The sequence below is a fragment of the Bombina bombina genome, chromosome 2, assembly GCF_027579735.1.
Source record: "Bombina bombina isolate aBomBom1 chromosome 2, aBomBom1.pri, whole genome shotgun sequence".
NCBI lineage: Eukaryota > Metazoa > Chordata > Amphibia > Anura > Bombinatoridae > Bombina > Bombina bombina.
Window position 1 is genome coordinate 277,821,287 of NC_069500.1, and position 26,631 is coordinate 277,847,917.

The following is a 26,631-nucleotide window of genomic DNA, read 5'->3' on the forward strand; positions in this document are numbered from 1 at the left end:
TGGGTTAGATTAGGGGTATGTGGGTGGTGGGTTTTAATGTTGGGGGGGTTGTATTTTTCTTTTACAGGCAAAAGAGCTGAATTCTTTGGGGCATGACCCGCAAAAGGCACTTTTAAGGGCTGGTAAGGTAAAAGAGCTTTAAACTTTTTAATTTAGAATAGGGTAGGGATTTTTTTATTTTGGGGGGTTTGTTATTTTATTAGGGGGCTTAGATTAGGTGTAAGTAGCTTAAAATTGTTGTAATATTTTTGAAATGTTTGTAACTTATTTTTTTTAGTTTTTGCAACTTAGCTTTTTTTTTTTGTAATTTAGTTAGTTTATTTAATTGTATTTAATTGTAGTTATTTGTAGGTAATTTATTTAATTAATTTAATGATAGTGTAGTGTTAGGTTTAATTGTAACTTAGGTTAGGATTTATTTTACAGGTAATTTGGTATTTATTTTAGCTAGGTAGTTATTAAATAGTTAATAACTATTTTATAACTATTCTAACTAGCTAAAATAAATACCAAGTTACCTGTAAAATAAATATAAATCCTAAAATATCTACAATGTAATTATTAATTATATTGTAGCGATCTTAGGGTTTATTTTACAGGTAAGTATTTAGTTTTAAATAGAAATAATTTATTTAAGTATAGTGTAGTGTTAGGTGTAATTGTAACTTAGGTTAGTTTTTATTTTACAGGTTAATTTCTCTTTATTTTAATAGGTAGCTATTAAATAGTTAATAACTATTTAATAGCTATTGTACCTAGTTAAAATAAATTGAAAGATGCCTGTAAAATAAAAATAAATCCTAAGATAGCTACAATATAATTATTATTTATATTGTAGCTATATTAGGGTTTATTTTAAAGGTAAGTATTTAGTTTTAAATAGGATTAATTTAGTTAATAAGAGAAATATTATTTAGATTTACTTAATTAATATTTAAGTTAGGGGGGTGTTAGGGTTAGTGTTAGACTTAGGTTTAGGGGTTAATAATTTTATTACAGTGGCAGCGGTGTAGGGGGGGGCAGGATAGGGGTTAATAAATTTATTATAGGTGGCGACGGTGTAGGGGGGCAGATTAGGGGTTAAAAAGTTTAATATAGGTTGCGGCGGGGTCCGGGAGCAGCGGTTTAGGAGTTAAACTATTTATTTAGTTGCGGCGAGGTCCGGGATCAGCAGGATAGGGGTTAATAACTTTATTATAGAGGGCGCGGTATAGGGGGGCAGGATAGGGGTTACTAGGTATAATGTAGGTGGCGGCGGTGTCCGGGAGCGGCGGTTTAGGGGTTAATACATTTATAAGAGTTGCAGCGGGGTCTAGGAGTGGCGGTTTAGGGGTTAGTAACTTTATTTTAGTTGCGGGGGGCTACGGGGCGCCGGTATAGGGGTAGAACAGTGTAGTTTATTGTGGGTGCTTAGTGACAGCTTATCAATAAAGCTGGGAAAAAGCCGAAGATCGGATGAGTGATAACTCTCACAGTCCGCTGCTCATCGCCCCGTACTTGGTGCGCGGCTTTTTTGACAGCAATCTAAAAAAAGACCAACTTCCAGCACAGGAACTGAACTCTATTTGGACAGAGAAGAGACACAAGTGCCTATATGGCCTAGTATTGTCGGTGCAAGTAAACAAAGCCAGATATTAATAGGAGTGGTACTCACAATGTATCAAGCACCTCTTTTGATGCTAAGGGAGCATGGAGGGATCAATATGGTCACCCAACAGACTTATGGCAGGGTATCCAGGAGAGAGATGATGGTTCCCAGGATGGTCAAAGTAATAAATGTCCTCAGATAAGGCAGGTGGAGAAAATTCCAAATAAGAGAGAGCAGCAAGTGTTCAAATTCTAGAACAGGCTTTATTAAAATAAGTTAAAATAACAGGCAACGCGTTTCTCAGCCAATGGCTGTTTCATCAGGCTTCATAAAATGTTTACTGAACACTTGCTAGATATACCTTAAAATCAATTAGGGTGATGATGTACAGATGGTAATGGTAGGGGTTAGCTTAATTGTTCATACCCTCATAACCAATCAGATAATACAAAATGTGATTTGACTTCATAGCCAATCGGATAATACAGAATGTCATAGAGTTATACAATGTACATAAAACATACAACACATATAAAAAAATCATCCACAGCTCACTAGTTTATGTCATTCAAATAAAACCTCATAAGGTCTATACATAATATCATAAACTAAAGTTATAAAGTCAAATTTCTTACCTTGTTAAAATCCAAACTGCACTATGTATTTAAATGGCATACATGAGAGAATAATAGAAGCTGTGATAAAATGTTCACGAGGGAATAGATTAAATGTAATAATATGTTGCAAACTACTTGTCAAGTGCAGCTAAAGTTGAGCACTATCGAGGACGGCGTCCTAAGACGCTTAGTGCGCATGACTGGACACGATGTGTAAACAGTTTAGGTTGCTTAGCAGCTAGTCAAGTTCCTGCGTGTAACCAATAGGCAGATAGATAGGAGGAGATAGAATCAGTCTGTAATCGACTCTAAAGTTTCAATGCTGTATTGATCGTATATCTTATGGGGATGTGTATCACGCAAATCGCAGACCACAATGTTGACTGACTGAATAGAACTTATTCACTGAGGACACACTTCCAATTTAATAATAAATGCGCTCGATGTAATATACTTATGTCTTTAAACGGCGCTGTAGCTGTGTGTGCTCCTTATTCGTCTGTAGCTAGATGAGATCGCGGTAAACGTCACTATAACAAACGACTTACTATGACCTATCAGATGTGAGAGTCATCTAGTGATGATAGGATAACCTTCAAGTCAATCAAACAACATCTGTATGATGATAGGATAAGGAATCTGTGTAATGATAGGATAAGGAATCGTATGTAATTTCTTTTATTAGATATATAATCTACAAGAGTATAGTGACTATAGATTTTTAGAGGATATAATATCATATCATACCTATGTCCAAATAATAGGAATATGATAGGAATAATAATAATAAGGCTAATTGAACTGACACCGTAACCGCAGCACTACCAGAGCTAGTAACTAAAATCAACTAGCCAATCGTGTCAAAGTGTTTCCTATTGGGAGCTCAAAGTTACTCTGATACTAATCCATTGTGTCAGAAATTGTATTAATAATTATGGTTAAATGATAAATAATTGTTCCAAGCTATGGTATAATACTACATCATCATAATTATCGCACCTAGCGGGACAAATGGCAGTGGTCACTATCCCCAAGACCTCCAAGACAAAAAAGAGCATACGTAAACGGGGAAGCAGAGGAAGATCCTCAACCGTTAAAAAAGAGAAATTATTGAAATATAGGAAGGGTATCTTCAACTTATCAGACCACAATTTATCAAATGATGAGATTAGAGTCTTAGGGAAGGGGTTATCTTTCTCCCCCTCTAACAACTTCAATATGTTTCAGCTATTCGTTGATGTCAACAATTTTACTAGAAAACTCTCTCTCCAGAAATATTTTGCTGAGAAACGACTAAAGAATACAACAAATATGCCCATTATTGTTGATACTATGAATGAATGCTTAAAAGATGGTGTGATTATGTACGAACCGGATACCCTATTGGAGCAATTGACTGAGAAGTATATACATACTGACTTTAAACCTAAATCTAATTTTAATCCGCCAAGGACAAAAAATTCACACATCAGCATATATCAGTCCATGGTTCTTAATGATTTAGAAAAACTTCCTAAGAAATCAAAATATAAGAATAATCTAAGTCCTGGGGAACGTAAGGCCCTTGATTCTCTCATGTCCAACAAAGAGTTAGTGATCCGCCAAGCGGACAAAGGAGGGGGTATTGTGATTCAGAACATCCGAGATTACATTCGGGAGGCTGATAGGATTCTTAATGATACCACCTATTATAGGGTATTACCGGGAGACCCTACTCCTTTGTTTCAGAAACAACTATTCTCGCTTCTATTAGAGGGTTTCGAAGAGGGAATTCTAACTAAGAAAGAGAAAGACTACTTGTATCCCAAAAACCCTAGCGTAGCGTTCTATTACCACCTTCCGAAAGTGCATAAGGATGCGTCCAACCCCCCAGGACGCCCTATAGTGGCTGGTATTGACAGCCTTACTGACCATCTATCTGCGTATGTAGACTCATTTCTACAAAAATATGTAGTGACACTTCCCTCATACATTAGAGATTCTACCGACTTGCTTAATAAATTAATGAGTCTGGGTATTACTAAAACAGAATCTAACATCTGGTGGATAACAAGTGATGTTAGTTCCCTATACTCCAACATCCCCCATGATAAAGGTTTGTTAGCTGTAGAAGCATATTTGAAAACTGACATATATATGCCTCCAAAACAGCAAACATTCATTTCAGAAATGATACGGTTTATACTGCACCATAACTATTTCATTTATCAAGGTAAACATTATCTTCAAGTCAAGGGGACGGCCATGGGCACCAGATTCGCACCCAGTTTTGCCAACCTTTATATGGGCAAATTTGAGGAGACCCATGTTTTTGGGTCTCCTATGAGTGCGGGTCTGGTGTTCTATGGCCGCTATATCGACGATTTGATATTCATATTTAAGGGCTCACACGAAGAAGCCCTTTTTTACTCATCATCTCTAAATAATAATGAATTTGGTCTAGTCTTTACCAGTAACATCCAGTCTACTAGGATAGAATACCTCGATCTGTCATTATATTTTTCAGAAGCGGGAACCATCATGTCTGAAACCTTTTTTAAAAAGGTGGATTGTAACAGCTTTCTCAATTTTAATAGTAATCACTACCATAGTTGGAAAAAGAATGTACCATATGGTCAGTTCAAACGCATTAGGCGGAACTGTAGCACGGTTGATAGCTATATAACACAATCCCAGATATTGAAGGATAGGTTTCTAGAGAAGGGTTATCCTCTGGATTTGGTACTCAAGGGATACATCAGAGCCCTAGAAGATGATAGAAACAAATATCTAACATTTGACAAAAAGAAAAATAATAAAAATAAAAAATCTGTTAACAAACAACAATCAAGTGACACTTTAGAAATACCTCTATTTGTGACTGGCTATAGCAACCAACATCGACAAATTAAACAAATAATTCATAAACATTGGCCTATTATTTGCAATGATCCTTATCTTAAGGAATATACTTCCATCAAACCGAGGGTAGTGTATAGGAGGGCTCCTACGCTGAAGAACAAACTGGCCCCCAGTAAAGTTGTTAGAGATAAGATTGACAGCCAGAACTCTAGTATTAGGACAAATAAGACTTATCTTGGTAATTTTTTACCTAAATTTGGATTATTTAAATGTATGAAATCGAGGTGCAATATGTGCAAGATCGTGAAAAGCGGAACCAACACTTTTTCGTCTAACCAAACAGGGGAAACTTTCAAAATCACAAAAAGGCTGTCTTGTGAATCTACTTTTGTGGTATATCTCGTGAGTTGTGTTTGTGGGGTCCAGTATGTAGGGCGCACTGGACGTACCATCAAGAAAAGATGAAGCGAACATACTTACAACATAAAAAGGAAATTCTTGAAACACAGTCTATCTAGGCATTGTGCTTATATACATAGAGGTAGTGCAAAAACACTCTCTATAACACCTATCGAGCAGATACCTCGGAATAGTCATAATGCTATGCTCACTCTACGGCGTAGAGAGACTTACTGGATCCATAAACTACATACTCTGGCCCCGGATGGCCTTAACGAATGTGTTGACCTAGCAGCATTTGATCTATGAGTGTTAATCCTTTCTTTTAAGTTAGGATAGAATCTTACTAGTTTTATTGATAATGTTAATATCTTCTCACTATATTTTATTATTTATAGTGGCTGCACTATTTGATCTGGTTATATATATCTCTTAAGGGAGTCTAGTCGCTCCTGGTGTAGCATAGTATGTTGTACTTATGCATTTTACACTTGCCTGGTTTTTTGTTAATATGAGGTTGTGGGTTTATATGTATATGTGTATATTACTATTATGAGTACACATATATATATAGACATGAGTCTGGTGTGATATTGTGATTGTCTTCCTATTGATACACATAGGTGACCATTAATGTCACCTGCATTTCATTTTCAAATGTATCACGCTGTGAAAATAATGTCACAGTGGATACGGATGAATATTTGTTTCTTCTTGACTGACCACTTTTCTATCTTGCCTCCTGCAATTGAGCTGATCATGTTGACTGTTAAATCATCTGATTAGTCTTGATTTTTAGTTTTTCTAGACACATTCTCACAATTAGTTGTGCTGATTTATTCCTTTGTAGGTTCATTGGATTACATTTAACAGTTTATTGTTGCTCATTTTTTATGTTTATTAATTTTATATATATCACCTAGAAAATATACTTATCAATATGGTCTTTTATGATTAGTTAGCTGCCATTTGTCCCGCTAGGTGCGATAATTATGATGATGTAGTATTATACCATAGCTTGGAACAATTATTTATCATTTAACCATAATTATTAATACAATTTCTGACACAATGGATTAGTATCAGAGTAACTTTGAGCTCCCAATAGGAAACACTTTGACACGATTGGCTAGTTGATTTTAGTTACTAGCTCTGGTAGTGCTGCGGTTACGGTGTCAGTTCAATTAGCCTTATTATTATTATTCCTATCATATTCCTATTATTTGGACATAGGTATGATATGATATTATATCCTCTAAAAATCTATAGTCACTATACTCTTGTAGATTATATATCTAATAAAAGAAATTACATACGATTCCTTATCCTATCATTACACAGATTCCTTATCCTATCATCATACAGATGTTGTTTGATTGACTTGAAGGTTATCCTATCATCACTAGATGACTCTCACATCTGATAGGTCATAGTAAGTCATTTGTTATAGTGACGTTTACCGCGATCTCATCTAGCTACAGACGAATAAGGAGCACACACAGCTACAGCGCCGTTTAAAGACATAAGTATATTACATCGAGCGCATTTATTATTAAATTGGAAGTGTGTCCTCAGTGAATAAGTTCTATTCAGTCTGTCAACATTGTGGTCTGCGATTTGCGTGATACACATCCCCATAAGATATACGATCAATACAGCATTGAAACTTTAGAGTCGATTACAGACTGATTCTATCTCCTCCTATCTATCTGCCTATTGGTTACACGCAGGAACTTGACTAGCTGCTAAGCAACCTAAACTGTTTACACATCGTGTCCAGTCATGCGCACTAAGCGTCTTAGGACGCCGTCCTCGATAGTGCTCAACTTTAGCTGCACTTGACAAGTAGTTTGCAACATATTATTACATTTAATCTATTCCCTCATGAACATTTTATCACAGCTTCTATTATTCTCTCATGTATGCCATTTAAATACATAGTGCAGTTTGGATTTTAACAAGGTAGGAAATTTGACTTTATAACTTTAGTTTATGATATTATGTATAGACCTTATGAGGTTTTATTTGAATGACATAAACTAGTGAGCTGTGGATGATTTTTTTATATGTGTTGTATGTTTTATGTACATTGTATAACTCTATGACATTCTGTATTATCCGATTGGCTATGAAGTCAAATCACATTTTGTATTATCTGATTGGTTATGAGGGTATGAACAATTAAGCTAACCCCTCCCATTACCATCTGTACATCATCACCCTAATTGATTTTAAGGTATATCTAGCAAGTGTTCAGTAAACATTTTATGAAGCCTGATGAAACAGCCATTGGCTGAGAAACGCGTTGCCTGTTATTTTAACTTATTTTAATAAAGCCTGTTCTAGAATTTGAACACTTGCTGCTCTCTCTTATTTGGAATTTTCTCCACCTGCCTTATCTGAGGACATTTATTACTTTGACCATCCTGGGAACCATCATCTCTCTCCTGGATACCCTGCCATAAGTCTGTTGGGTGACCATATTGATCCCTCCATGCTCCCTTAGCATCAAAAGAGGTGCTTGATACATTGTGAGTACCACTCCTATTAATATCTGGCTTTGTTTACTTGCACCGACAATACTAGGCCATATAGGCACTTGTGTCTCTTCTCTGTCCATATAGAGTTCAGTTCCTGTGCTGGAAGTTGGTCTTCTGGGTGACCGAATAGATCCCAGACTGCCCCTATTAGCACTAACTGAGGTGCTCTCCTAAATGTGAGTCTGTTTGTCTATCTTAAGATCTACAATTTTGGACCAAACAATATTGGGCCATGTGGCGCTTCTGTTTTTTCTTTTTTTAGATTTCCTTTAGCATAAACCAATTCTTCTTGATGATATGAAAAATACTATTACTCATAGTACTAAATGTGCTAACAAATGAGATCCTATTAGGAAATCCTGTAGTTTTAGCCACAGCATCAACAGTAGGATCCACCTGAATCTGGCTAAGTTCATGTGGGCTATAGCCTCTCTTGATGAATTTCTCCACCATTTGGCCTGATCTTGCCTGACTTTTTTCTGGGTCAGTGACAATTCTATTCACTCGTATGAGTTGGGACTTTGTTGCACAGATCTAGTTTTCACCCTCCTAGAGTCTTTAGAAGTGTACCAAAGTGTTGCGATCAGTCGGTTTTGTATACAGATCCGTCTGTAATCTGCCTTCAGAAACATATACCATGGTGTCAAGGAACTCAATGTTAGTCGTGCTTGTTTTCACACTAAACCCAGGGTATTTTACATGTAACTCCACATATGTGGTATACGCTCTTAAGTGCCCATGTGGCCTATTATATATAGGCAAGACCACCCAGAAGGTCAAGGACCGCTTCTGTCAGCATAAATCTAACATTGGTAATGATAAACTATCTCATCTTCCTGTCCCCTCCCATTTTCTGGATAAAGGCCATCAAGCCAATCAATTAAGATTTATGGTCATTGACCATGCAAGTAAAAAATCCAGAGGAGGTGACAGGTTGAGAGATTTATTGTATAAGGAAGCCAAATGGATTTGGTTATTAGATACTATGTCACCAAAGGGGCTCAACAGAAAATTTGACCTTTTGCCATTAATTTAAACTGTATTCTCTTAGTACTATACTGTATTTTTTGATCCTATTGTGCTTTTCCTCTTTTCTGTTTAGCAATATTGTTTTTAATTGTATATATTTGTTGGACCAATCTTCCAGTCAGTCTCTAATGGGTTAACAATTGATATTTTTGCCATTAAGTTTTTGTGTGTTGTCATGCTGTTGCACACGCCCCTTGTGAGCCTGGGGATTGGCCCTTCACTAATTGCCTTGTGAATAAAGTCTTGTTCACAATTTAGTATATGTAAGCTTGAGAAAGAGGCAAGTAGCCTCGAAACGTTGCTCTAATAAAAGGTGTTTCCTGCTACAAGAGGGGTGTATTTATAGGCATTTTGAGGTTTGGGAAACTTTGCCCCTCCTGGTAGGATTGTATATCCCATACGTCACTAGCTCATGGACTCTTGACAATTACATGAAAGAAACATTTTGTGCCTACAGCTAGTTTAATTAGATTTTAAAATAGACAAAAGAAAATGTTTTTTTTTTAAATGCATAATTTGATAAACAAAATTCAAACCTAAATGGACATTATAAAGAGGTTTTAATATTTTATTTAAAAAAACACCACAACAACAACACAAAGTATATATAATCTCATATGCCCTAATAAAGCTTTACTATGGAAATAGAGACTGCATAATTTATATTTTCTCATTAGTACCCAGTATTTCAATGTAGCAGCTTAATTACATAATTCATAAACCATTGCATAGTGTTTAGCTCCATCTCCGCTATAAAGTGCAATTAAAAAGGAAGAAAAAAAAATGTAACCATTCATTAGTACCGTAGAATAAAACAAACATTCGGAGTGCTATATATTTGTGAATTTCATCGTCTAAACAGGGATTATGTTCAGATACCTGCTTAGAAACATATGTGTGTGCTTTGAAAAAAATGTCATCTTAATATTGTCTAAATTAGTGTGCACAATGGAGTTAATATGTGTCCAAATAAATAAAATGTGTTTTTAAATACAAGCTATGAAGCTGGCACCTATTTAGTGAATTTCTATTTTTAAAATTATGCTATTTAATTAATTATTTAATCTAATTCTACCAAATCACCCACCCAGAAATGCAAAGTAAATATGTGTATTCATTTTTAATTCCATTGCTTAGCATTTATTTTAAGGCTTATAATAGTTAAATTAATAAACTATGTTTTTCACACAACATAAATATAACATTAAAAAAAACACAGACAAAGACAACATGTAATTTTAGGAAAACATTCCGTTTGGTGGCAATAAAAAAAAAAAAAAAAAGCCAAAAAAAAAAAAAAGCCACAAATCGGCTTCCTAAGAACAGCGAGGGCTAAATAGCAAATAAATAGTTTTATCTTAAACACTTCACTATGGAAGAAGTTTGTGTTTGCTAAAGGATCTGTCTCATTTAGTATAAAGTGACTTAAAATGGTTGTAATAACCAACAAATAGTAGTCACTTTCCTCTAAAAGACAATGTAATAAACATTGTATTGTGATAAAAATGGCTTAATAATTCTAAACATTTTAAAACCATTATATTTTAAAAAATGTAATCCAAAAACAGCAGAAAAGTGTAATAAATTAATCCAACCAATTAGGACCATGAACTTTTCTGCACTGAATTTAAGTCACTTTAAGGCTACAAAGAAAACTTACACACAAAGTCAGTGGAATGACAATTAAAAGTGCAAAGAATATACCGACAAGATCATTTGTAACATTCATATTAGACTGGTTTCTAACTGCAAAATAATACATCTGAATTGTCCTTTTACATTTCATTGGAATAATCCAAATGTTTAACTGTTATAAACTCTTCCAGACTTATTCCTCCACCGCCCATCAATGCAAAGGCCGGGTACATAGTTCCAGTGCAGTCTACTTCTCGCTCATACAGGCACTTCATGGTATTAGCATCATAGAACCCAACTATGCCTTTCTCATAGTCCAAACAAATGCCAATGCGACTTGGCAAGGGAAGCACTCTTTCTGCACATTTGCTAGAAACATTGGAAGCCTTTGGGATAATAAATTTGCGCATTCCTACAGTAGCCAGAGTAAAGGGCTGAGATGTATCGAATGTAGTATCTTCACTCCCACTGTCATGACCACTGTCTTGATCGTACCTGAAAAACAAGTAGTCTTAATAAAAGCACGGCAGGTGCACAAGAAAGAAAGCTGCACAAATTTTAACTAAAAACAAAAATTTACATAAGTGTTTTAGATTTCAACCTAATACATCAGCTGTGTGCTTTCTGCTATACATCACTGACTGATAGGGGTTTTCTGTTAATCTTATTTGCAGACTAGTATAAAGAGCAATTTTACCAATAAGCATTAACACGTTCACTACAGGGTCTTTAAGAGAAAAACTTGCCCATAATACCGGAGAATTTATAGCATTTTTGCCATCACTCCATTTAAAACAGATATAGAGCATTATTTTGTTTGTTTTTTACCTGTCAAAACTATATAATTTTTTTTAAGTAGACAACCCAAAGGCCCATTTTGGTATATTTCATGCCACCATTTCACCACCAAATGCGATCATAAAAAAAAGTTAACTTTTTCACAAACTTTGGGTTTCTCTTAAGTACTGGCAGACAGTCTACCAATATGCAGTGTTTGGTTTTTGTGTTTATTTTATTATGTATTTTTATTATTTATTTATTTTTCTTCAATGTAGTGGTCCTATTTAACCCTCCCACCACCCTGACCCCCCGAAATAGCTCTCTAACCTTGCCCCTCCCACTACTTGCGGCCATGCTTAGTATTGGCAGCATTCTGACAGTACCTATAAAATAGCTTCTTTTTTTTTAATAACATTTTCTGTAGAGTATTGGGTCCCCCCACTGGCAACAGTTGTAACACAAAACTACAAGAAAAGAAACAGGATACATCATGATAAATGCTCCTTAAATATAGATAGGGAATACAGCACTCTTTTAAATGTAGAAAACATCTGAGTTTAATTATGTCCTTATATATTAAGGCTCTAAATATGCAGAATACCCAATATACAATACACATCAATAGAGCAACGTAAATGTGCGCAGTGCAAAACACAGATGGTAAAAACAAAATGAGTTGAGTCACATGACTAACATAGGCCCATATATAGTAGTTTTGTGTTACATTCAAACTATAGGGTCCACACCAGATGGCATTTGTTTAAATACTTCCCCCACTTCCCTCATCGCCCAGTCACTCTGCCGAGGAAACAAAGTAACAATAGGAGAAATATCAAGGTGAAAAAGGTGCCAGAAGAAAAATTGGAATTTAGGGCCATCCCAGTCAGAGAACAGGCGGGAGCTGTGGACTCTCCCTGTATCAAAGGAAAGAAAATTACCTGGTAAGTAATAATTTATGTTTTCCTTCTTAATACAGCATCCACAGCTGCATTCATTACTTGTGGGAACTAATACCCAAGCTACAGAGGACACTGAATGCCAACGGGAGGGCAAAAGAGGAGGAGGGCAAAAGCAGAGGTGGCCCAAATCTGAGGGCACCACAGCCTGCAACAAACCCATTCTCCCAATGCTGCTTCAACAGAAGTAAAAAGAATGTTCGGAGGACCAGATAGCCGCCCAATAATCAGAACCATAAAGATCTCATGCAAGAGACCCAAGAAAACGTCACTGCTCTTGAACTGAGCCATAACCTCTGAGGAGGCTAGTAACCCACTGATTCCCAGGTCAAGTGAAAAAACAAAAAAACAAAAAAAAAAAACACTCCTCCATTAACAATAAAGAAGGTAACCAAGCCTCCACAGTCCAAAATAATATCAAGGCAAGAATCCTTGAAGGGGAAAACCCCTTTCTTTTCCATTTAGAAATGAAAATAACAAAATAATATTAGGGAGAAAACCCTAACAAACTTGCAAACAGTCTTAATAAAGAGGAAACTCCTTTAAGGAGTACGTATTGCAAGATTACAACATAGGGACCATGGCATGTAGAAAAACAATCTACAGACGGAATAGACAACTGAAGAAGGAATTTAAAGACCACCACCTGCACGGGTAGGAAAAAAAGGAGCAAGAAAGATATCGGCCTGACCGCAGTCAGTGCCCTAGCAAAAAGAGCAAAACGCCTGAGAGTTCCTCTGGAACAGAAGAACAATCAGGGAATCGAAAACTGCTTGCAAGCCCACAATCAAGGAACAAGGACTGCCGCTGGATTCGACCCGCAACCTACTGCATGCAATGCAGTTAAGGTACCCAAGATAAAACAGCCATCTGTCTCAAAAAGGACTGCTCGAGCCAGAGCTCGCTAGGAAGGCCCTTTCCCAGCTCATCATGGAGGAAATAAAGACAAACTCCTGAAGTCCGATAGAGCCAGAATGATCTAGCTCCTCCGTACATGGGTGGTCAACACCTATAATAGATGACAAGGGACCAACTATGTGCCAATGGAAAGGAATGTAGCCTTTCAGAAAACTCTCTCTTGGCTAAGCCCAAACGATCTTTCGCAATTCGCCTCTGAGGAATAAGATTCCATGACACCATGCAACAAGATCTATGGAGGTGGAGCCCCTAAACCACGATACGAACTCTCAACATAAACTGAGCAATCAGTCTCACTTGCCGCTAGCTTTGCTAGGATCAGACTATTTCCAACAAAGACTAAATTTATCACAAAGAAGAGGATCCAACAGCTCAAACTAAAGATTCAGGAGTAACATTCTACTTAGGGATGCTAGCAGACACCAGATGCACCTTCTGGCAGAAAAAAAAAAAACAGAAGTTGACCTGGGTTCCAAGCCACAACCTATGATTCAGAAGCGGTGGATCTAACCACTATGCCACATTACCCTGAGAGCGTTAGAGGAAACCAGGGATAGGCAAGGACACCTGATCGGCTTCCCCAATCAGATACCGATCCTCGAGTAAGAAAATATAGTAGGGAACATCCGTTCCTGAAGAGCTTTATCAATTAGGGGACTGCTGACAAAGAGCCATAGTGGGTCTCTGCCCACCACCAAACACAAAGTCCCCCCGTCTACACAGTAGGAACTCTCCCCTTCCAAAAAAGGAGCTACCAACTGAAAGGTCCCAACTGGTACAAACCCAGAAGACCGAAGCCTCAAGGCAGAATGCTCGTCTGAGGAACCATAGGATAAAAGGAAAGAAAGAAACTCCTGATCCACGGACCCACACTTTCTTCCCACAGGCAGCGAAGCAACAAAGACAAAAACGTCCCTGAAGAGCTACTCAAGAAAGAGAGGACTGAACAAAACAAAGGATCGAATACCCCAACCGGTAATCCCTATAAGTCTGTTAAGACAGATATAGAAAAGGAACAATGTCATGCTGAAGACTCAGCCTCGGCTGTCCATATAACACCCACCCCCACCCCGGGCCAACAAAGACCAGAAGGGGGACTGGAGGGCATATCGCAAGGTTTTAGGAAAAAACTTCCAGTCCGTAAGACAAAAAAGCATCCTGGAAACCCCCCTGGTGTCTACTTCAGAAACTCAAGTCTAGATCCAACCCTGAGGATCAAAAAGACAAGAGAAAATCCATAAAAGTCTATTAACAGCCGATGGCAAGAAACCAGAAAGCTAAGACCCGGGAGCTACTGTAAACTCTGGAGCAGGGCACTGCTACTGTAAACTCTGGAGCAGGGCACTGCTATATTAAACCCCAGATGCCAAAAGGAAACCTAGGATCAGAACGAGGTTTGCTGGAAAATACGGTTCCTAAGAACCGGATTCGCTCAAAAGGATTAAATAAGAAAGACATCCTCCTTCCTGAACAAAAGGAGAGAGACAAAAATATGATAAACTTATATCTAAATTGCTTTTTCTATGTGTCTGTTTTTATATACTTGAGGGTCAGATCTTTAAATCTTTCAAGTTTCCTCAATCAGCATTTATATGCAAACTTATATGTTTACACCCTATAATAGAGGCCTCTTATAAGGGTTAATACCATTTGACTTTTTTATTTACAGGGGAATATCTGGTTTGAATCAATTGTTGCCATACAATATATGTATATAACTATATGCTTTGATTTATGATAAACTTATATCTAAATTGCTTTTTCTATGTGTCTGTTTTTATATACTTGAGTGTCAGATCTTTAAATCTTTCAAGTTTAATTTTGTGAGATTCCATTGTGCTGGACTAAGAGTTACTCTTTTTTCTTTAATAGTGATAATTCATTAACTCTCTTTGCACAAGTGGGAGGTAATCTATTGGGGGTTCATAACCCCACATCCCTTCCACTTTTATGGTTCACATAACTAAGGAGTGTAGTGCTGATACATTATTTCAATATATATATATATATATATATATATATATATATATATATATATATATATATATATATACACACACATATACACACACATATATATATATATAAACTGGATCACAAATTCAAATTACATTTCTATGTTGAAAATATAGGAACAATTGATCAGTCCATTTTTATTGAAAAAAAGCCCACAATCAAGGTAGAGAAGACGCTCCTCTCCATAGACACCCGGTCAGGAATCGGAAGCAGGAATAAACGTGACCACTCCCGGTCACATGGTGCTCATGCAGGACCACCCCTGCTAAGAAAAGGCACGCCAGCTTAATAAAAAAAACTGTGCAGCTCTCAAAATGAAAGTAACCTGTACGTTCCAAATCAGCCAATAAGCCCAAACGTTCTTGCAAATAAGCAGTAAAAATCCTATATGATGATTAAAAAATCCCCACTGTTCAATAACCCCCCTCAGGAGATATTAACGCTTCATTCCGTAAAGATGGAGTCCCACTGACACCCTGTCTTCTATTGTTAACGTGTGTAAAAATGAAACAATCTTACCAGAATTGATGCAGTGGAACAGTGACACAGTCCTTCAAGCGCCTCTGACATGGACTTGAGTGAAGAAAAGCAGGCAGCGAAACTAGTCAACACTGATTGCTTAAGGAGCTGTTAATATGAGTCTGGATGGCTTTGCAGAAAGACTCTCCCTGCATCTCCAGACTAACTCATCAATGCTCTCACTGAGAGGCTGACAAGACTACTTAAAACTCCAGTCCCATCTCGAAGAGTACTACCCTCCATAAGGAACTGCTCCTAAATCTTCTGACACTTCTCTGCCAACCTCCTGTGACGAAAGGCAAAGAATGACTGGGGGATGAGGGAAGTGGGGGAGGTGTTTAAGCCTATGGACTCTCCCTGTATTAAGGATATATATATATATATATATATATATATATATATATATATATATATATATATATATATATATAAAAATATATAAAACTATTAAAGAAAAAAGAGTAACTCTTAGTCCAGCACAATGGAATCTCACAAAATTAAACTTGAAAGATTTAAAGATCTGACCCTCAAGTATATAAAAACAGACACATAGAAAAAGCAATTTAGATATAAGTTTATCATAGATCAAAGCATATAGTTATATACATATATTGTATGGCAACAATTAATTCAAACCAGATATTCCCCTGTAAATAAAAAAGTCAAATGGTATTAACCCTTATAAGAGGCCTCTATTATAGGGTGTAAACATATAAGTTTGCTGGCTATTATTCACAGCCAAAGAAAAGATTACATCTTCATAAGGTCTCCAAATATTTTATGCACGTGATGCACCGAAAAGCAAAACCAAGTTTACTTGATTGCAGAATATATAAAGGACAGCAATTCCAAAAATCCAAAATGCACTTTATAGCGTATCACCTAAGATCGACTTAGGAGTGAATGACAAGGATAAGGCAATTGTATAGGCTTGATTGCAGTGATTTTCTAAGCACCTAGGATTTAGCTCAAAGCAGCGTTTAACAGCTTTCATATGCACGCTGTATATGTGTACCTAGAGCTTTCCTCAATCAGCATTTATATGCAAACTTATATGTTTACACCCTATAATAGAGGCCTCTTATAAGGGTTAATACCATTTGACTTTTTTATTTACAGGGGAATATCTGGTTTGAATCAATTGTTGCCATACAATATATGTATATAACTATATGCTTTGATTTATGATAAACTTATATCTAAATTGCTTTTTCTATGTGTCTGTTTTTATATACTTGAGTGTCAGATCTTTAAATCTTTCAAGTTTAATTTTGTGCGATTCCATTGTGCTGGACTAAGAGTTACTCTTTTTTCTTTAATAGTGATAATTAATTCATTAACTCTCTTTGCACAAGTGGGAGGTAATCTATTGGGGGTTCATAACCCCACATCCCTTCCACTTTTATGGTTCACATAACTAAGGAGTGTAGTGCTGATACATTATTTCAATATATATATATATATATATATATATATATATATATATATACACACACACACACATATATATATACTGGATCACAAATTCAAATTATATTTCTATGTTGAAAATATAGGAACAATTGATCAGTCCATTTTTATTGAGAAAAAAAAAAAAGTCTTATTAAATTGTCCAGGCAATAAAAGTCCTGCAGAAATTAAGAATCTTAGTGTATTTATAAAATTAATAATCTCTTGGCAAAAACACTTGTAAAAAAAATAATATTTGTACTGCAACTCACTTGTTCTTCCCTTTATACCAATTAGTGGGAATCCATTGCATAGGCAGAGAAGTGCTTGACATTTTAAGAGGAATAAATAGAGAAATAATTTAAGAATCGGATTTTTGAATCAAAAAAAAAAAAAAAAAAAGGATTCTGATTTCTATGCATATTTGCAGACTTGACACTAGCTGCAATGTTTAATTAACTCATATGGGCCTAACTGGGGAAATACAGTAATAATTCAGGGTTTAGTACTGTACCGAAACGCTCCATATTTTACTAACTCATGGGTAACATCATTTCTTTCATGTAATTAGCAAAAGTCCATGAGCTAGTGACGTATGGGATATACATTCCTACCAGGAGGGGCAAAGTTTCCCAAACCTCAAAATGCCTACAAATACACCCCTTACCACACCAACAAATCAGTTTTTACAAACTTTGCATCCCGTGGAGGTGGTAAAGTAAGTTTGTGCTAGATTCTTCGTTGATATGCGCTTCGCAGCAGGCTGGAGCCCGGTTTTCCTCTCAGTATGCAGTGAATGTCAGAGGGATGTGAAGAGAGTATTGCCTATTTGAATTCAATGATCTCCTTCTACGGGGTCTATTTAATAGGTTCTCTGTTATCGGTCATAGAGATTCATCTCTTACCTCCCTTTTCAGATCGACGATATACTCATATATACCATTACCTCTACTGATTCTCGTTTCAGTACTGGTTTGGCTTTCTACTATATGTAGATGAGTGTCCTGGGGTAAGTAAGTCTTATTTTTTGTGACACTCTAAGCTATGGTTGGGCACTTTTATATAAAGTTCTAAATATATGTGTTTAAACATTTATTTGCCTTGATTCAGGATGTTCGATATTCCTTATTTCAGACAGTCAGTTTCATTATTTGGGATAATGCATATGAATTAATACATTTTTCTTACCTTAAAATTTGACTTTTTTCCTGTGGGCTGTTAGGCTCGCGGGGGCTGAAAATGCTTCATTTTATTGCGTCATTCTTGGCGCTGACTTTTTTGGCGCAAAAAAATGTCTCTGTCATTTCCGGCGTCATACTTGTCGCCGGAAGTTGCGTCATGTTTTTGACGTTTTTGTGCCAAAAATGTCGGCGTCACCGGATGTGGCGTCATTTTTGGCGCCAAAAGCATTTAAGCGCCAAATAATGTGGGCGTCTTTTTTGGCGCTAAAAAATATAAGCATCATTATTGTCTCCACATTATTTAAGTCTAGTTGTTTATTTGCTTCTGGTTGCTAGAAGCTTGTTCATTGGCATTTTTTCCCATTCCTGAAACTGTCATTTAAGAAATTTGATAAATTTTTCTTTATATGTTGTTTTTTCTATTACATATTGCAAGATGTCTCAGATTGACCCTGAATCAGAAGCTACTTCTGGAAAATCGCTGCCTGATGCTGGATCTACCAAAGTTAAGTGTATTTGCTGTAAACTTGTGGTAACTGTTCCTCCGGCTGTTTGTGATGAATGTCATGATAAACTTGCTAATGCAGATAATATTTCCTTTAGTAATGTTCCATTACCTGTTGCTGTTCCATCAACATCTAATACTCAGGGTCTTCCTGTTAATATAAGAGACTTTGTTTCTAAATCTATTAGGAAGGCTATGTCTGTTATTCCTCCTTCCAGTAAACGTAAAAGGTCTTTTAAAACTTCTCATTTTCCAGATGAATTTTTAAATGAACATCATCATTCTGATTCTGATGATGATTTGTCTGGTTCAGAGGATTCTGTTTCAGAGATTGACACTGATAAATCTTCATATTTATTTAAAATGGAATTTATTCGTTCTTTACTTAAAGAAGTCTTAATTGCATTAGAAATAGAGGAAATAGAGGTCCTTTTGATACTAAATCTAAACGTTTAAACACGGTTTTTAAATCTCCTGTAGTTATTCCGGAGGTTTTTCCCGTCCCTGATGCTATTTCTGAAGTAATTTCCAGGGAATGGAATAATCTGGGTAATTCATTTACTCCTTCTAAACGGTTTAAGAAATTATATCCTGTGCCATCTGACAGATTAGAATTTTGGGACAAAATCCCTAAGGTTGATGGGGCTATCTCTACTCTTGCTAAACGTACTACTATTCCTACGGCAGATAGTACTTCCTTTAAGGATCCTTTAGATAGGAAAATTTAATCCTTTCTAAGAAAAGCTTATTTATGTTCAGGTAATCTTCTTAGGCCTGCTATATCTTTGGCGGATGTTGCTGCAGCTTCAACTTTCTGGTTGGAGGCTTTAGCACAACAAGTAACAGATCATAATTCTCATAGCATTGTTAATCTTCTTCAACATGCTAATAACTTTATTTGTAATGCCATCTTTGACATAATTAGGGTTGATGTCAGGTATATGTCTTTAGCTATTTTAGCTAGAAGAGCTTTATGGCTTAAAACTTGGAATGCTGAGATGTCTTCTAAGTCAACTTTGCTTTCCCTTTCTTTCCAAGGTAATAAATTGTTTGGTTCACAGTTGGATTCTATTATTTCAACTGTTACTGGGGGGAAAGGAACTTTTTTACCACAAGATAAAAAATCTAAAGGTAAATATAGGGCTGCTAATCGTTTTCGTTCCTTTCGTCACAATAAGGAACAAAAGTCTGATCCTTCCCCTACAGGAACGGCATCAGTTTGGAAACCATCTCCAGTCTGGAATAAATCCAAGCCTTTTAGAAAGCCAAAGCCAGCTCCCAAGTCCACATGAAGGTGCGGCCCTCATTCCAGCCCAGCTGGTAGGGGGCAGATTACAATTTTTCAAAGAAATTTGGATCAATTCGATTCACAGTCTTTGGATTCAGAACATTGTTTCTCAAGGGTACAGAATAGGTTTCAAGATGAGGCCTCCTGCAAGAAGATTTTTTCTTTCTCGCGTTCCAATAAATCCGGTGAAGGCTCAAGCATTTCTGAAATGTGTTTCAGATCTAGGAGTTGGCTGGAGTAATTGTGCCAGTTCCAGAACAGGGTCTGGGGTTTTACTCAAATCTATTCATTGTACCAAAGAAGGAGAATTCCTTCAGACCAGTACTGGATTTAAAGATATTGAATCGTTATGTAAGAATACCAACATTCAAAATGGTAACTATAAGGACTATTCTGCCTTTTGTTCAGCAAGGGCATTATATGTCCACAATAGATTTACAAGATGCATATGTGCATATTCCGATTCATCCAGATCACTTTCAGTTTCTGAGATTCTCTTTTCTAGACAAGCATTACCAGTTTGTGGCTCTGCCGTTTGGCCTAGCAACAGCTCCAAGGATTTTTACAAAGGTTCTCGGTGCCCTACTATCTGTAATCAGAGAACAGGGTATTGTGGTATTTCCTTATTTGGAGGATATCTTGGCACTTGCTCAGTCTTCACATTTAGCAAAATCTCATACGAATCGACTTGTATCGTTTCTTCAAGAACATGGTTGGAGGATCAATTTACCAAAGAGTTCGTTGATTCCTCAGACAAGGATAACCTTTTTAGGTTTCCAGATAGATTCAGTGTCCATGACTCTGTCGTTGACGGACAAGAGACGTCTGAAATTGGTTTCAGCCTGTCGAAACCTTCAGTCTCAATCATTCCCTTCGGTAGCCTTATGCATGGAAATTCGAGGTCTTATGACTGCTGCATCGGACGCGATCTTTGCTCGTTTTCACATGCGACCTCTTCAGCTCTGTATGCTGAACCAGTGGTGCAGGGATTATACAAAGATATCAATTAATATCTTTAAAACCGAACGAACGACACTCTCTGACGTGGTGGACAGAACACCATCGTTTAGTTCAGGGGGCTTCTTTTGTTCTTCCGACCTGGACTGTGATCTCAACAGATGCAAGTCTGACAGGTTGGGGAGCTGTATGGGGGTCTCTGACAGCACAGGGGGTTTGGGAATCTCAGGAGGCGAGATTACCAATCAACATTTTGGAACTCTGTGCGATTTTCAGAGCTCTTCAGTCGTGGCCTCTTCTAAAGAGAGTGTCATTCATTTGTTTTCAGACGGACAATGTCACAACCGTGGCATATGTCAATCATCAAGGAGGGACTCACAGTCCTCTGGCTATGAAAGAAGTATCTCGAATACTTGTATGGGCAGAATCCAGCTCCTGTCTAATTTCTGCGGTTCAAATCCCAGGTATAGACAATTGGGAAGCGGATTATCTCAGTCGCCAAACGTTACATCCGGGCGAATGGTCTCTTCACCCAGAAGTATTTCTTCAGATTGTTCAAATCTGGTGACTTCCAGAAATAGATCTGATGGCTTCTCATCTAAACAAGAAGCTTCCCAGGTATCTGTCCAGATCCAGGGATCCTCAGGCGGAAGCAGTGGATGCATTGTCACTTCCTTGGAAGTATCATCCTGCTTATATCTTTCCGCCTCTAGTTCATCTTCCAAGAGTGATTTCCAAGATTCTAAAGGAGCGTTCATTTGTTCTGCTGGTGGCTCCAGCATGGCCTCACAGGTTTTGGTATGCGGATCTTGTTCGGATGGCTACTTGCCAACCGTGGACTCTTCCGTTAAGACCAGACCTTCTATCGCAAGGTCCTTTTTTCCATCAGGATCTCAAATCCTTAAATTTGAAGGTATGGAGATTGAACGCTTGATTCTCAGTCATAGAGGTTTCTCTGACTCCGTAATTAATACTATGTTACAAGCTCGTAAAACTGTATCTAGGAAGATATATTATCGAGTCTGGAAGACTTACATTTCTTGGTGCTCTTCTCATCTTTTTTCCTGGCATTCTTTTAGAATTCCTAGAATTTTACAATTTCTTCAGGATGGTCTGGATAAGGTTTGTCTGCAAGTTCTTTGAAAGGACAAATTTCTGCTCTTTCTGTGTTGTTTCACAGAAAGATTGCTAATCTTCCTGATATTCATTGTTTTGTTCAGGCTTTGGTTCGTATCAAACCTGTCATTAAGTCAATCTCTCCTCCTTGGAGTTTGAATTTGGTTCTGGGGGCTTTACAAGCTCCTCCGTTTGAACCTATGCATTCTCTGGACATTAAATTACTTTCTTGGAAAGTCTTGTTCCTTTTGGCCATCTCTTCTGCTAGAAGAGTTTCAGAGTTATCTGCTCTTTCTTGTGAATCTCCTTTTCTGATTTTTCATCAGGATAAGACGGTGTTGCGAACTTCATTTAAATTTTTACCTAAAGTTGTGAACTCTAACAACATTAGTAGAGAAATTGTGGTTCCTTCGTTGTGTCCTAATCCTAAGAATTCTAAGGAAAGATCGTTGCATTCTTTGGATGTAGTTAGAGCTTTGAAATATTATGTTGAAGCTACTAAGGATTTCCGAAAGACTTCTAGTCTATTTGTTATCTTTTCCGGTTCTAGGAAAGGTCAGAAGGCCTCTGCCATTTCTTTGGCATCTTGGTTAAAATCTTTGATTCATCATGCTTATGTCGAGTCGGGTAAAACTCTGCCTCAAAGGATTACAGCTCATTCTACTAGGTCAGTTTCTACTTCCTGGGCGTTTAGGAATGAAGCTTCGGTTGATCAGATTTGCAAAACAGCCACTTGGTCTTCTTTGCATACTTTTACTAAATTCTACCATTTTGATGTGTTTTCTTCTGAAGCAGCTTTTGGTAGAAAAGTACTTCAGGCAGCTGTTTCAGTTTGATTCTTCTGCTTATAATTTCAGTTTTTTTCATTATAAGATTTAAACTTTATTTTGGGGTGTGGATTATTTTTTCAGCGGAATTGGCTGTCTTTATTTTATCCCTCCCTCTCTAGTGACTCTTGCGTGGAAGCTCCACATCTTGGGTATTTATTATCCCATACGTCACTAGCTCATGGACTCTTGCTAATTACATGAAAGAAAACATAATTTATGTAAGAACTTACCTGATAAATTCATTTCTTTCATATTAGCAAGAGTCCATGAGGCCCACCCTTTTTTTGTGGTGGTTATGATTTTTTTGTATAAAGCACAATTATTCCAATTCCTTATTTTTATGCTTTCGCACTTTTTTTCTTATCACCCCACTTCTTGGCTATTCGTTAAACTGATTTGTGGGTGTGGTGAGGGGTGTATTTGTAGGCATTTTGAGGTTTGGGAAACTTTGCCCCTCCTGGTAGGAATGTATATCCCATACGTCACTAGCTCATGGACTCTTGCTAATATGAAAGAAATGAATTTATCAGGTAAGTTCTTACATAAATTATGTTATTCACAGATTGCTCTAAATTTGACATCAATTTTTTGATGGTCTTGATTCATCTTTTCTTAATTAAAAGCTTTTCCAGAGTAAAAAAAATAAAAAATACATTAGCCTCATCATGGTGTGAATCTCATCTTATTAAATTAGTATTATTTGACCCCAGCTAAGATTCGGTCTAGTTTTATGGATGCTGACCTAATGCATGTTATGGGGCTGCCCAAAGATCCAAAATTTGGGGGTAAAGACAATTATTGGATAAATGAGATAATAGAATGTAAGGTTAAAAGAAAAAAGAAAAACAATTCTGGAAGATATTAACTATTCATTTTCAATTTATCAATACAGTAATCTTAAAGGGATACAAAACCCAATTTTTTTCTTTCATTATTCAGATAGAGCATGCAATTTTAAGCAACTTTCTAATTTATTCCTATTATCTATTTTTCTTCGTTCTCTTGCTCTCTCTATTTGAAAAAGCAGTAATGGAAGGTTAAGAGCCAGCCCATTTTGGTTCAGCACCTTGGTAGAGCTTGCTGATTGGTTTGCTACATTTTGTAACCAATCAGCAAGAGCTACCTAGGTGCTGAAATAAAAATGGGCTGGCTCTTAAGCTTAAATTCTTGCGTGTTCAAATAAAAATAGCATGAGAATAAAGACAAAATATAGGCGTAAATTAGAAAGTTGCTTAAAATTGCATACTCTATCTGAATCATGAAAGAAAAAAAATTTGGGTTTAGTATCCCTTTAAGTGGTAGACCGTTGATTTTTAAACTTTGGAAAAATAAGAAAAAAAACCTAAGCTGTCTAAATATGCTAAGAAAATGCAATCTCAGGCAATTATGGAACAATTCAATGTATCCAACTCCACTGATAGAAGTATTCAAAATGATTTTATCAAATGGTCTAGATACATCCAAAACTGAGTAGTGCCCAATTGCAATATCCATCTCCCTTTAATGAATACTTAATATATGGGAAGTTATTTTAAGTGACCTTAAATACTTGACACCAAATCAACAAAACTTAATTATAATGTAGAGAGTTTATTGAATTAATTCAAACCGCAGTTTTATTTTAATTTAGTATATATTAGCCTACCTTTTAATAATTTAGTTTAAACTGTTGTATTTCCCCACTCCGTAGTGCATCCACGCAGACGTTGGGAATGGGATGGGCTCTATTCCGGATATTGCTGTGAGCGTGCACGCATTTAAACATTGCACTCTCTAGCAATAAAAACACTTTGCTGTCAATAACCACAGCATTTGAGCGATCAGAAGTGTGCCTCGCCGGCTCAAAAGGTCTAACAGCGGCAGCTCCAAATAAAATTTCCCCAAAGTATATAAAATTATTTTTTATATACTATTTAAAAGCACATACGTGCACTCACATGTTTTGAAGATCCGCTGATCTAACAGCTCAAATTCCTTTCACTATGAAGCTCGTTCTCGGCAAGTGAGAGAACAGGCTTCATAGGTAAAGTTGTGAGACCACGCAATGTACATTCCAATATGGCCCTGCACATTGGGTTATGTAGGCGGCGGTTTATTTCTCTATTTCTAAAGGTTATAAATAAGTACATTGAGGGGAAATTCAAGTGACAATATTGTCAATGTCTTAGACATTGCACTGTCTGCTGACAATATTGCTTATTTAGTCAATAGAAGCAGTGTTATGGGTCCCTTTATAGGAGAAATTTTGTATTTAGTGCTTGGAAATAATTTTCCTTCCTAAGATAGGAAGAGTCCATGGCTTTATTACTTACTGTTGGGAAAAACAACTCCTGGCCACCAGGAGGAGGCAAAGACACCCTAGTCAAAGGCTTAAATATCCCTCCCACTTCCTCATTACCCCAGTCATTCTTTGCCTTTCATCACTTTAGGAGGCAGAAGATAAGTGTCAGAAGATTCAGAAAGTCCTGAAAAAGGGTATCTGCCCCTTGAGATAGGACTGGAGTTTTAAGTAGTCATGTCAACCTCTCAGTGAGAGTATTGATGAAAGTTAGAGTCTGGAGATGCAGGTAAAGTTTTTCTGCGAAGCCATCCAGACTACTGCTAACAGCTCCTAAGCAATAAGTGTTGACGAGTTTAACTGCCTGCTTTCTCTCACTCAAGTCCATGTCAGGAACGCTGCTATAAAACCATCACACTTAAGAGGCTGTGTACTGTTCCACAGCATGGATCCTGGAGGTAAGATTGTTTCAATTTTTACACATAAAACGCTATAACAGGGTCACAGTGTTGCTCCTTTACACCTCGATAGGACCCAGGGTTATCCTCTAAAGGGGGTTTATTGAATAGTTGGGGGTTAATCAGTGTATTAATTATTTACATGCTGCTTTGTGTGATTTTTTCCTGGGCTAATAGACTGTTTTTGGCTGGAACAAACAGGTTTCACTTTTAAATTTCACTTTCATTTTGAAAGTGTTGCACAGCTCCTATTACTTGCTGTACTTGTAATAACAGGTAAAGAACTTTCTTGCACTCTGTGTGACCGGGCGTGGTCAAGGTTCATTTCCTCCATTCCGGCTGAAACTTGAACCTGAGGAGAGCGTTTCCTCTGTTAACTGTCTAGGTGGTGGTGAGTGCCCCAGCCATTGGGAGTATAAAGGTGCAGTTTTCTATAATAAAAAACATTTTTATTTGTGTCCTTCTGTAGGTATAACCTGAGCTACGGAGGACTCTGACATGTTAGAAGGTACTCCTTCTGTACTAAATCATACCTGTTTATATTGTGAGGAGGCCGTGGTTTTCCCGCCCACTCAATTATGTTCAACGTGCATTAACACTGTTATAGTCTAGGAAGGGAAACAAGCCTGCTAAGGCTCTTAGTCCCTCTGAGCCGTCTACCTCCCAGGACTCGGCGCCCCTTGAGATTACTACCCTTGCTACATTATCCACTCCACATGCAGTTCCCCGTA

At 37.0% G+C, this 26,631-nt stretch overlaps 1 protein-coding gene across 2 annotated transcripts in view; it reads right to left on the minus strand.

The window, feature by feature from the left end:
• Positions 1–9,561: 9,561 nt before the first annotated feature.
• The window catches only part of TRIM36 (tripartite motif containing 36), a 367,128-nt gene continuing 350,058 nt past the window's right edge, over positions 9,562–26,631 (minus strand). For both annotated transcript variants that reach the window (XM_053701564.1, XM_053701563.1), the window contains one exon: positions 9,562–11,144. In XM_053701564.1, the coding sequence (XP_053557539.1) occupies positions 10,790–11,144 (355 nt within the window). In that variant the 3' untranslated portion in view covers positions 9,562–10,789. The remainder of the gene's footprint in view (positions 11,145–26,631) is intronic.